We start from the raw sequence: 12,304 nt of genomic DNA, 5'->3' as shown, positions 1-12,304 counted from the left end.
TCAAAAATTCTGCAGAAGCAGGGTTGAAAAGCAATGTCTGACTTTCACTTGTTCTTTTTTATAGATTTTTGATTTATTATTTCTTTTGCTAGATTCAAGTTATCCTGTGACCATTGTGGGTTTTTCTGTCATTAAGCGAGGGGTAACAACAATTTTGACCTCGTGTGTATATCAACGTAATGCCCAGCACAAAGAAAGGAAGGCCACAGGCTTACCTGCACTAAGTGCAAAAACTTAAAGCAGAACTAATAGAAATGAATTGGGCATTAGTCAATATACAGTAAATGCAGCGCATAGTAGCACATTACATAAATATCAACTATAGCCTCATATTACCACAATATAATTATCCAAAATACCACAATATTGCTACTAAATAATACAGTGACACCAAGACCACACATTGCTACCATAAATGACCTATTAATATTACCCTACTATATCAAATAGTGCAGCAAACCTTCACAATTATCACTGCTACTCAGTAGTGACCCAATAATATTACCACACTAATTAAAAATGCCCCTTAGTGGATCATTCTCTTTCTGCACATTATTACATGCAAATAAAAAATTAAATATATTACTATACCTCTGGGAAAATGGTGAGATTAGCTGCGTCTCCTTTGCCCACGTAATAAATGGTGGGGGAACACTTTTGACTTCACAGGGAAGTATCACGCTATCACCGACTTTTACGTATATTTCCAATTGACTATTGGAAGCTCCTATTATATCAGACTTTACAATTCGTGGTTTTACTAGAAGAAAAACAAGACTTGTCATCTAGGAAATTGTTTGCATGAAAATGTTAAATATGTTAAAGTTATTCATAATGTGTTGTGAATCTGTGCTATTTTAGTGATGTGAGATAAAGTACTAAAACCTAAAACAATAATGTACAAAACCAATTTGTTATGAGATTAGTGTGTTTATGTGATGCCAAATATAAAAAGACTCTATCCACGTACACAACCAATTATTTCTATAGATCTCATGTATTCAACAAGTAAAATGAAGCAAAATGTCAAATTGCCAATTGCAAATATCCTGATATTTTCTCTTCAGCTTCTAAGCAGACCTACAGTATGTGTCTCTATATTAACGAGCTAGAAGTTTAGGACACTTTCTTATTGACTCTATTACCCCATATCTGTAAATGAAGGTGTCCTCCACTAATATAATATTATCAGCATCAGGTCATTGGCTTAGGTACGCCCCCTGCTTCCAGATAGAGATTTGTCAGGTCTTTTATTCTTTCCCCCAGACAACAGAGGTGACAGTCCCGACAGTTCCGGACCCGGCACAGGAGAGGTACCCGCAGCTCTGCCTTCCTCCTTACACTCCTCCTCTCCTTTAGCTCGCCATTCCACGGGTGAAAGTTCTTGCAGTAAGCGTTGACATTCCTCCATCTCTTGAATGATCAGCTGCCAAATAAATTGGTCTTGTTCGTAATGGTTGGGAAATATTCCGGCTGTTGTTCGTTCTGTGCATCGTAAGTCGGTTTGAGTAGTTGCGTCAGGTTGAGTGGTTGAGTCAGGTTGAATCGGTGAGGACAGGGACACGTCCGATTTTAATGGAGCAGCCACCTCGGTAGTTTCAGTCTCCTGTATCTCTTCTAGATTGATGAGTGATGGGCCGTCCAGGTCAGAGAATTCTTCTTCTTCACAGTCATAAGCTGCTGCAGGGGGCATCTCAGAAACATTTGGCGCTCTCTCCGGTTGGACAGGATCTTGTGACAAGCAAGGACATGGCATACTTCGATGGACTACTCGAGTGGGGGTTCCTTCTTCTTCTTCAGGTTGAACCTCATAGACAGGACCATCAGACCTGATTCGGCAATTCACCCGATACGGAGTTTTTTCCCACCGGTTCTCCAACTTGCCTCGGGGTTGTTTGTCTCGAACTAGTACTCGGTCTCCAGTCTTGAGACCTGTCCCTCACAAGGGCATCAACTCATGATGTTCAAGCTCCCGAAACTTGGTATGTACCAATCGATGGAGAGTCTGCAAATGGTGTCGATGTTCACGGACCCAGGTGGACACCCCCGTCTGTGGGTAGATCTCCACTGGATCCATTTCCAGCTCAATAATCTCTCGCCTTTTTGGCAGAACAGATGATGCAATTCTTCTATCACTCGCCCTAGGAAACAGGCACCTTGGTCAGAGTGAATTCTCTTTGGACAACCATACACATGGATGAAGTCTCAACAAATGGCCTGTGCCGACGACTCGGCAGTCTGATCTCGGGTCGGAGTCACACAGCAAATTTGGTAAAATGATCAGTCATCACCAGGCAATGTTCGTATCTGAGGTGAACTGGACCTACGGTCAAGTAGTCAATCATTAACACTTCTAGGGGAGCAGAAGTCACGATAGTCTGCGTAGAGGCCTTCTGTTCCAGAGGCTTAGCTAGTTCACAGTTTCTGGATCGCTGACAGGCCTCTTCTACTGCAGTCTTCAGTTGGGGATGATAGGCCAACTTCTGTAGCCACTGGAACGTCTTCTCCAGGTCGAAGTGAGCCCCTCGCTCATGAGCTTCTGTGGCCACTTCTCTGATCAATTTTCTGGGGAGTACCTCTTGCCAGGTAACCCCTAACTCTCGCACCAGCTGTACTTTCCGATATAGCAAACCATCTTCCAATTGAAGCCTCTCCCACTGCCTCAGAATATGCAATGTTCCTGGAGACAGAGTGTCTCTCTCACTTTGGCAGGGAAATTGTTTCAAAGCCACCCACTGCCTCAGCTGTGTGAGTTCTTCGTCTTCTTGCTGAATCCTCACCCAATCATCACGAGGCCGTTCCATCATGTGCTCCCCGACTCCTCTCCAATCTGTCCCTGCGTCACCGCCAATGTCCTGGCGTGGTTCCGAAACCCTGGGATCTCTTTGGCCTCCAATTCTTCATCCCAATCGGGTCTGGATCATTCATGGGTCACTCTTGACAGAGCAGTGGCATGTGTGTTTTCAGCTCCTTTGCGATATACAATCTTATATCAGTATTTTGCCATACTAGCTACCCATCTCTGCTCCAAGGCCCCTAATTTCACATTTTCTAGGTGGTCAAGGGGGTTATTAGCAGTGTGCACCAAGACTTCGGACCCAGACAGATATTCGGCGAACTTCTCGGTCATCTCCCATACTAGCACCAGCAGTTCCAGCTTGAAAGAACTATAATTATCTGTGTTTTGTTCTGAGTCATGGAGAGATCGGTTAGCATAGGCAGTTACTCACTCTTTTCTATCCTGCATCTGTGACAATACGGCCTCTAGTCCCTGTAGGCATCCATCAGTGTAAAGAATGAAAGAAGTCTGCATAGGCCAGTATGAGTGCTTCAGTAAAGGCCATCTTCAGGGCTCGGAAGGCTTCTTCCTGGCTAGTCCCCCACTGAATGGTCCGATTCTTTGCACCAGATGGTAATCCCTTCAACACCTCCAGCAGTGGGTGACAATACAAGTGAAATTTTTCACAAACCATTGATAGTACCCGGTAAACCCCAGAAAATCCTTCACTGTCTTCGGAGTAGGCTAGTCTTGTACTGCCGCAATCTTTTCATGTGCTGGTTTCACTCCTTCAGGGGATACAACATGTCCTAGATATTCAATTTGCTTGCAAAAAAGGTGGCACTTCTGGGGTTTCATTTTCAGGCCGTGCTTCTGCTGCCGACTCAACACCTGCTCCAGCCGTCGAAGATGCTCCTCAAAGGTGGCTGCATAGACGATGTCATCCAAATAAATGAGGGTAGCTTCAAAGTTCAAGTCTCCCAGACATCTCTCCATCAATCTTTAAATGGTTCCAGGCGTGTTGGTAAGGCCGAAGGGCATCCTGTTGAACTCGAACAATCTCATGGGCAGTATGAATGCTGCTTCACCCGGTCATGCTCAGCCATGGGAACTTGCCAATATCCACTGGCTAGATCCAACGACGAGAAGTACTTTGCTTTTCCCAGAGCGGACAACGACTCTTTAATTCTTGGTAGTGGGTAAGAGTATCGCACGGTGCAAGCATTCGATTTCCGGTAATCAACACAGAAGCACAGGGTTCCGTCTTTTTCCGGACTAAGATGATGGGAGCAGCCCACAGACTTTGGCTCTCTCGGATGACTCCACTCTGCAGCATATGCACCAACATCTCTTTCACCTCTTGGTACATTTGTGGTGGGATTTGTCGATATTGCTCCTGAATGGGTGCGATGCTTCCCATGGTAATTTCGTGGGTGATAGTTGTGGTGCACCCGAAATCATGGTCATGATGAGCAAAAATGTCCTGATAATGCTCCAGCACCGCTTCCACTTGTTGTAGCTGTTGCGGTGAGAGTTCTGTTAGTTCAGCCCATATCTGCTCCAGGATCCGGCGCCCTTCCTTTAGAATGGTAGGTGATGACTCAGAGGTCACGGTCACAGCCACTCTCAAGGGATCTCCTTGTTTCATTGACAAGTGAACAGCCTCTGGTTGCATCAGTTCTTCCAGCATATCAATTATCTGTGCCACATCACCTTTGGCCGGGAGCGTGAGACTGTCCGCTCCTAGGTTGACACACCGCACCAGTACGTTACAGTCATGAATGGTCGCTAACATCCATGCAGTGAGGAGCCCTGGGGGTAGATGATGCATTAAAGCTGGCTCCATCTGAACTTCTACCCCTTCAAGAAGCATGCAGGCTCGTACGGGCAGAGTGAGCACAGTCTGACCTGATGGTAAAACAAGTTTGTCAGTCACCGGGACTACCACCTTCCCCAAGACATTTCCTTCACTTGACGTCTTTTGGGCCTGGGCCACCCGTATCAACTGTTGGAACACTTTTCTCTGAGGGGTGTGAGGGCTCCATCTATTTAGAAATGCATCTGGCGACTCACTGACCAGGACGTTCCTCAGTTCCTTCAACACTTTCATTCCTAAATTTACAGTGGGGTCATTGCAGGGTCTCCGATGGTTAACACAACTCCTTTCCAGCCCACATCTTTACCGCACACTGTGATTTGCATCCAGACCACCCCTGCGACAGGGGTGGGCAATTGATTGACCGCTGTTAATTTAATCACTGGGTCCCATGCAGGCCTCATCGCCTCGGGGAAATGATGTCTGAAATAAGTCTCGGGCATAGTGGTCACTTGAGAGCCAGCATCGAGTAGACAGCAGACGGCCCAACCTCCATTTAGGCCCATACGAGTGGAATCAGAGAAACCAAACTTGTGGGACTTCCTTCTCTCATTCTTGGCTGCTCAGGCTCCGGGCGGTGTTCCCCAGCCACGGAGCCCACTAGTTTAACGGGCGGTGGGTAAGAGGTCTCCCCTGTCCCGCGCATCCTCTGTCATAATGGCCAGTGTCTCCACATATGAAACAAAGCGGCCGCCTTTCTGCACAAGGTTTTCTCATTTCCTGGCGAGGCTTGAGATCAATTCTGCCTCCGGAGGGTTTCAGGGATACTGGAGGTTTTTTCCTTAAGTCGGACCATTCTTCTCGCATGTCCTGGATTTCCTTCCGGATTTCTCTCACCCAGCCTGGTTTAGCTGCAGGCGGAACAAATACCTCACCGCTCCGGACTTTCCCTGTCTGGGCCTTCATCTCCTGCTCTTGCTCATGCATATGCATTTCTGCCCCAACTTCCAGGAAAGACATACGTGGATTAACTCCCAAGCACTCCCGCAAGGCCTGTTTAAGCAGCATATCTCTAAAGCCTGCCACTAGCTGGTCTCTCAGAATTACATCAGGAGGGCCTACACCCACATCATTCCACTTACCGATTGCAGTGTGCATCCCCTGCAGCGCGTTCATATTTGGGGTAACAGAATCCCCCTCCCTTTGGACACGGCTAAACAAGCGCATTTGCAATTCGCCAACATCTGTGGTGTCCCCGTGCATTTCTTCTACGATTTGTAAGACCTTGGTGAAAGTGTCTCGCTAGTGCGGGGGTGGAACATGATGGAGCACATAGCCTCTCCATCCAGGGCCATCATAGCAATCTCCGCCTGCATTGCGGGGGTTATGGGGTGCATCCTCAAAACCCGCTCGGTCCAGTCCCACAACAGTGAATTGTTCCCTGTAAACTTTTGGAGGTTACTAAGCATGGCCCCCAGAGGCAAGATGGCCCTTGGGACACCCCCGGCCGCTTGGTCTGTCACTTCTGTGCCTGTGGACTGCATCCTGTCGACTGCCGGTAAGCAGGTTGAAGAATGCAGTGACAGACAGAAGACAGAGAAAGGGTTAACAAATTAAAGAGTTTAATTGAACAAGGGATTACCTCCTTGCAGGGAGACAAATGATTAAGGAGAAAATATGCAGAACAATAAGTGCAGAATGAGAACAGTCTTTTCAGAGATAACTTTTCGTGTCCTTGGTACTCCTACACGGCAGATGATCCTGCAGGGAGTTGCAGCATCAGCCATGGCTGAAATGATGTCCAGAAGTGAATCCTTCACTCGGCGGTCCGTCTTCCGGCGGCAGCGGTCGGTGTCCAGTACCTTCCACTGAGCCCCTAGTCCATGAATTGCTGTGGCCGAAGGAAAGAGGGCCACTGTTTCTTTCAGGTCCTGATTGAACCTGCCGAGATCCACTAGCAAAAAGAGTCGCAAGTATTTCTCCGGTACCCGACATCCTCTACTTTGTACACCCGCTGTGCCCACAGTACTGGAGCACACAGCATCTTTCTTCCCAGAGATCCCACAAGGGGCAGCGGGAGCTAGCACACAAGGCCCTTCGCAGAGCCGATGCTCAGGAGATGGAGCACCCTGCTATTCTTCCCGCTTGCTGCCCGTTCGCACCTAAACTGACTGCTTCTGCGCATGCTGCGGCTTAGCCACGCCCCCTGCTTCCTGATAAAGAGATTTGATGGACCTGGCACAGGAGAGGTACCCCTAGTCCGGTCTTGCTTCTTACAGTAACATCGTATCAATCATTCATGTGACCTCTACAGCCAAACAAGGACCTTAGTGGTGATATGTTGTTCATGCAAATATCAGAACTGAAGTAAATCGTTGGCTGCAGCAGTCACATGAATGATGAAAAATTGATAATATTGTGCTCATGATGTGACATATTTATGTACAGTGATGGTGGCACAGTGGCTGGTGGCTGGCACGGTGACTATTATGCACAGTGTGTGCTAATGATTTACTGCTCACCGTAAACTGTAAGTTGGACTTTCCGAGCTGCATAACCTGCAGCATTCACTGCAGTGCAAGAATATTCTGCAGAGTCCTCTCCTCCTGGAGAAGACAAGAGCAAACTTCCATTGGATTCAATAATGATGGATGCATTATTTGGGATGATTGCTTCTCCCTTCTAAAAAAAAATAAGAAAACTTATGCAATGTAGTTATTTGAAAAGATAAAATAAATGATGTGTTTATGTTTTAATGACATATTTAAGATTATTAAATTTCAGAAGGTGGACTTGGCTTGTAGCAATTATATGCATAGTAAATTGTTTAAATAACATTGTTAATAATACTTTAATTCTATCCATTCAGCACATTCTTGGTTTACATTATCCGATTTTCACATAAAATGAATTTTCCTGATATGTAGAAGCAGAGTATGTAATTCAGAATTTCTGTGCAATCCCAGCCTGGCCGGTTACTAAGGTAAAGAAGCAGCGGCACAAGCATGCTCTATACTGTAAAGCCTGTTTACACTGTTCTAAAGATAGTCATATTTCCCAAAAATTTGATTTGCACCAAATTGATTCACCATACATCGCAAAGCCTGAAACTGTCCTGAAAAAAATAACATGTAACACTATGAAGTCTCCTACAACTATATTTAACCCATTTTGAGCTTTTTAATGCAAATGCAGCCTTATAAATGTCAAAGTGACCTTGTTCTGCCCATTCTGTGCAGCAAGACATTTCTAAAGTGCTGTTCCAGCTATGGCCATTAGATGTCATAGTTGCCCTTCTCTTTCCTATTCATGTGTTTGGAATCTTTTCCCCTAAATGGTTAATTTCTTCAGAACCGCCCCTTCTTCCTTCCATGGTCAGCAACATGTAACCATTTCTGCCAGATCTCTGAAGAGCTCACATGTGCTCTGCTCCCTGCAAAACCACTGTTTATATCAAGCGGATTCCGGTAAGGGTTTAATGCATTTATGTAAAATATGCTATGCATCTGTGTTAGCTGGCCATAGTGCATGACTTATAATATTTGCAATACATTGTTCAGCTTCTGTAATGCTATTACAATGCATGTTAGTTATATGCATCCTCTGTTCAGTGAATTCAAGGCTGGCAGCCTTAAGTTGTTTATATATTTCTCTCTCTTTTACTGCTGTGTATGTTGTATTGCTCAGCCTCTATATAATGCATGCTACCGATATAACAGCATCCTGCATCATTGCTACTGTTGTGATAGTACCTTGTATTGCTATGATATTTTCTGCCAGTACTGACATGCTACATTATCTGTTTCTTATAGTTTTTATCTGAATCATCCATAACTGTGTACAACAACCTCTGATTTCATCTACTACTGTGTTAACCAATTTCATCTAATATACCATCTGTTATCATCTCCCATTGTTGTCCATATCATCCCAATAAATATAGACTTAAGCACCAATACAGTCTTGTTACTGGGAGTGGATGAAAGGTTTAGCCATATGCTGGAATCCACACAGCATCATATGTGGAAAAAGGCAGAACAGACCTTAACATACTGTATATGGCTATGGGTAAACAGATGGTAATCAGTGGTAACAAACAGGCTCTTTAATAACGCACTGTGCTAACAGATTTTACATACTTTTTATAATGTAACAATTGAACAATTTTCCCTTTTCCAGAGCAGAAACCTGCCCTGCTAGTGGTTATATACAGGCAGTAAATAAAGAGCAATCTGTGATCTAATAACTATTCATTTTCATGGAGTAGTAACATATTTGTTATAATGAAAATGAAGGATCAATATCTTGATAATAAGCCATCCACTGATTATCCCTTTTTGGGGCGCAGTAATAATCTTGCTGTAAAGAAAAGGACTTTTTAACATTCCTTCCAATTTTTTTTCCTTTTTATCGGATCAGTAATAGGTTTTCTGCATGGAAAACAAACATAGACTGGCTTTTTATCAAGGCATGTACAAATTATCCCTTATTTCAGAACAGCAACAGGTTTGCTATTTGGAAAGCGAAGAATCAATGGCTTTTTAATGAACCAGGCAAAAATGCTACCTTTTTCAAGAGCAGTTTCAGGTTTTTTATCCGATGCAGTGTAGTGTTCACAGAAGCAGTACAGTATAGATACAGTACACAATAGACAGGCAGGAGATGTGCGGATGTCTATCGTAGTGGCACTGGCAGCTGCGGAAATGGCACAATATAGAATATGATGGGGCAAGCAAGAAGATGTTTGGCATAGTAGGGAGAGCAGCCCCAGCTGTAGCAGCAGTATAGGTATAACATGTTGGGCAGGCAGATGTGTGGCTGTCTATCGGCAGTGGTAGCACCAGTATAAACTATAATGGCACAGATAAGGAAATGTTCAGCTGTGAAGAGCCAGAAACAGTAGCAAAATACATACTGTATACCTTTTTCGCAAGGCTCTAAAACGATGATTATTCAGTAGTGATTTCTTTGCTTGATGCTCGAGTAAGGACGTGGCGGGGACCCACAGTTGCCCCGTCTCTCCTATATGCTGGGAATGAGTGCCCTGTGAGGTGCCCTGAGGGTTTGACTATATATTACTGTTTTATTAAGACAATGTGTAATGTTCCTTTATTCCATGTCCTTGTATTGTATATACTGTATGTGAAGATTAGGATAGCAGGGGTTAATCCGGTGGGCTGGGTTAGCAGCCTAGAGGAGGCAGGAAGTTCCTGCTTCATGAGCAGTGCCTGGGCAGGCTTGACCAGGGCAGGAGGCTTTGCAGTGTTGGGAGCCTAATACTTCCCTGGAGGGGAGAAAATGCTGCCTCGATCCCCTGGGCAGTGGAAATGGGCACCAAGAATGAGGAGGTGCTCACCAAGAGACTGTTAGCCCTAGTAGCTTACGTTGTCATGCATGTGACCAGGGATCATGGCAATGATGTGCATACAACTACGATTGTCTGCTATGTACCTTTTGATAAATGTGATAGTCTCCATAACACAGCGTGCTGGGTTTCAATAGCCATTAGATTTAGTTCTTGTACCATTAAAAAAACATTCCCTTTGTGATACAGGGAAGTGCACATAAATTAAGGCAATCCTTATCAAAACTCAGAATAAGGCTGGAGTCACACTGCCGAATTTCTTATGCGATAATCTCATCGCATAGCACGGACTGGCCGGCACTAGAGTTGAGCGACTTTTGTTTTTTTATGGTCGAGTTTCGTTTCGTGAAACCCGACTTTTCCAAAAGTCGGGTCGAGCAAGATCGGCCGATTATAGGGAAAAGTCGGGGTCGTTCCGAAACACGAAACCCAATGTAAGTCAATGGGGAATAAAAGTCGGCAGTGAGAGGAGGACAGGAAACACACCTACAGTGCTCATTTGAATGCCAAAAGCATCAATTCTTCTTACTTAAGCTGGTCAACCTTAATTAACTTCATAATACAAGTTACGCACTGAAAAATGGGGGTTATTTGGCTAAAGTTGTGGGGGGGTAGGGCTGGCTCCAGGTTTTCATGTGCCCTGGGCGAAAGAGTGCCCATTTAGCACATAATACCACAACTCATCATGCTCCGATACGGCAGAGAAATAGCGGTATAGCACAATGAAAAATACTTCACTTTTTACATCTCATGACGAGGCCCATCTATTTCTCCATACAGAATCATTGGTCCCATATAATGTTTGAAACAGTATATGATGAGCTCCACATAATGCTACAGTATATGTTGGTCCCCATGGATGAAGCTCCACTGTCTTATGGGCCCAAATAATGCTCCAAACATAATGGGCCCCATTTCTAATGCTCTAGTGTATAATGGGCCCTGTAAATGCTGCTCCAGTGTCTGATGTCCACCTTTGGAATGTTCCAGTGTATGGTGGGCCCCATCTATCATTCTCCAGAGTATAGTGCTCCCCAAAAATTGCTGTCCCAACATTGAAAACAATCAAATAAGTCTCCTCGCTAGGGAATCCCTGTACTAGTCTGGACTCCTCGTCGTCCCCATCTTCCATCTCACTGCACAGTATTTCAACATGAAGGCAAAGTGTTTGTTTTACGTGGGCAGTATGGTTGCAAAGCTGAACCTTAAAGGAATGTCCAGAAGGGCACCACCAGGAGTGGAGCCTACGGCGTAATTTGACTCAACACGGGCAACCTCAACCATGCCAGCTACAGAACAGATGCACACATTGCAAGCTTAATTCCGTTAACGAACGAGACTCCGTCATGCCCGCGGTCCGAGTCCGGCTTACTAGAGGGACACGTGAGGCTCTGGCACATGAGATTGGCCAATAATTGGTGTGTCATGCCCTTACATGTCTGTGGCTGCATGTGCGCTACACTGAAAAGGCCAGCGTTTGTCGCTTACAGGTGCAGATAACCCGCTGAACAACGTTAGTGATGGGGATCATTGATTACAATTATTACTCGCGAACGATGATTTCCCAGTAAGTGCAGGTCAACCGCAGTTCCGGAATTAGGCCTAACCGTCATTCCTGAAAAAAATGAAAAAAACAGGTGCTGTACCTTGCTTAATAGCTCGCCAGCCGTTCTCACGCCCAGTATGGGTTACACGTGATTGCACAAAGGTGAGAAAGGGTACCGTATCCCCGGATAACATGTATGGATAGCGTACACATTCAAAATATATGTCTATACATCAGGAGGCAGGCTCAGATGGTGTTAGGCCCAGTATGGCTTGCACGTGATTGCACAAAGGTGAGAAAGGGTACCGTATCCCCGGATAACATGTATGGATAGCGTACACATTCAAAAGATATGTCTATACATCAGGAGGCAGGCTCAGACGGTGTCAGGCACAGTATGGCTTGCAAGTGATTGCACAAAGGTGAGAAAGGGTACCGTATCCCCGGATAACATGTATGGATAACGTACACATTCAAAATATATGTCTATACATCAGGAGGCAGGCTCAGACGGTGTAAGGCCCAGTATGGCTTGCAAGTGATTGCACAAAGGTGAGAAAGGGTACCGTATCCCCGGATAACATGTATGGATACCGTACACATTCAAAAGATATGTCTATACATCAGGAGGCAGGCTCAGACGGTGTAAGGCCCAGTATGGCTTGCAAGTGATTGCACAAAGGTGAGAAAGGGTACCGTATCCCCGGATAACATGTATGGATAGCGTACACATTCAAAAGATATGTCTATACATCAGGAGGCAGGCTCAGACGGTGTAAGGCCCAGTATGGCTTGCAA

At 45.1% G+C, this 12,304-nt stretch overlaps 1 protein-coding gene across 1 annotated transcript in view; it reads right to left on the bottom strand.

The window, feature by feature from the left end:
• The window catches only part of HMCN1 (hemicentin 1), a 944,468-nt gene that overhangs the window by 709,867 nt on the left and 222,297 nt on the right, over positions 1-12,304 (bottom strand). Inside the window, exons 21-22 of the mRNA XM_073582913.1 lie at positions 7,118-7,277; positions 592-760 (exon numbers count right to left, since the gene is read on the bottom strand). Coding sequence (XP_073439014.1) covers positions 592-760; positions 7,118-7,277 — 329 coding nt within the window. The remainder of the gene's footprint in view (positions 1-591; positions 761-7,117; positions 7,278-12,304) is intronic.

Source organism: Dendrobates tinctorius, unplaced genomic scaffold, assembly GCF_039654945.1.
Source record: "Dendrobates tinctorius isolate UK_male_01 unplaced genomic scaffold, ASM3965494v1 ptg000074l, whole genome shotgun sequence".
In the NCBI taxonomy this organism is placed as follows: Eukaryota; Metazoa; Chordata; class Amphibia; order Anura; family Dendrobatidae; genus Dendrobates; species Dendrobates tinctorius.
The sequence above is the reverse complement of the archived record's forward strand: the minus strand, read 5'-3'. Positions and strand labels throughout refer to the sequence as shown.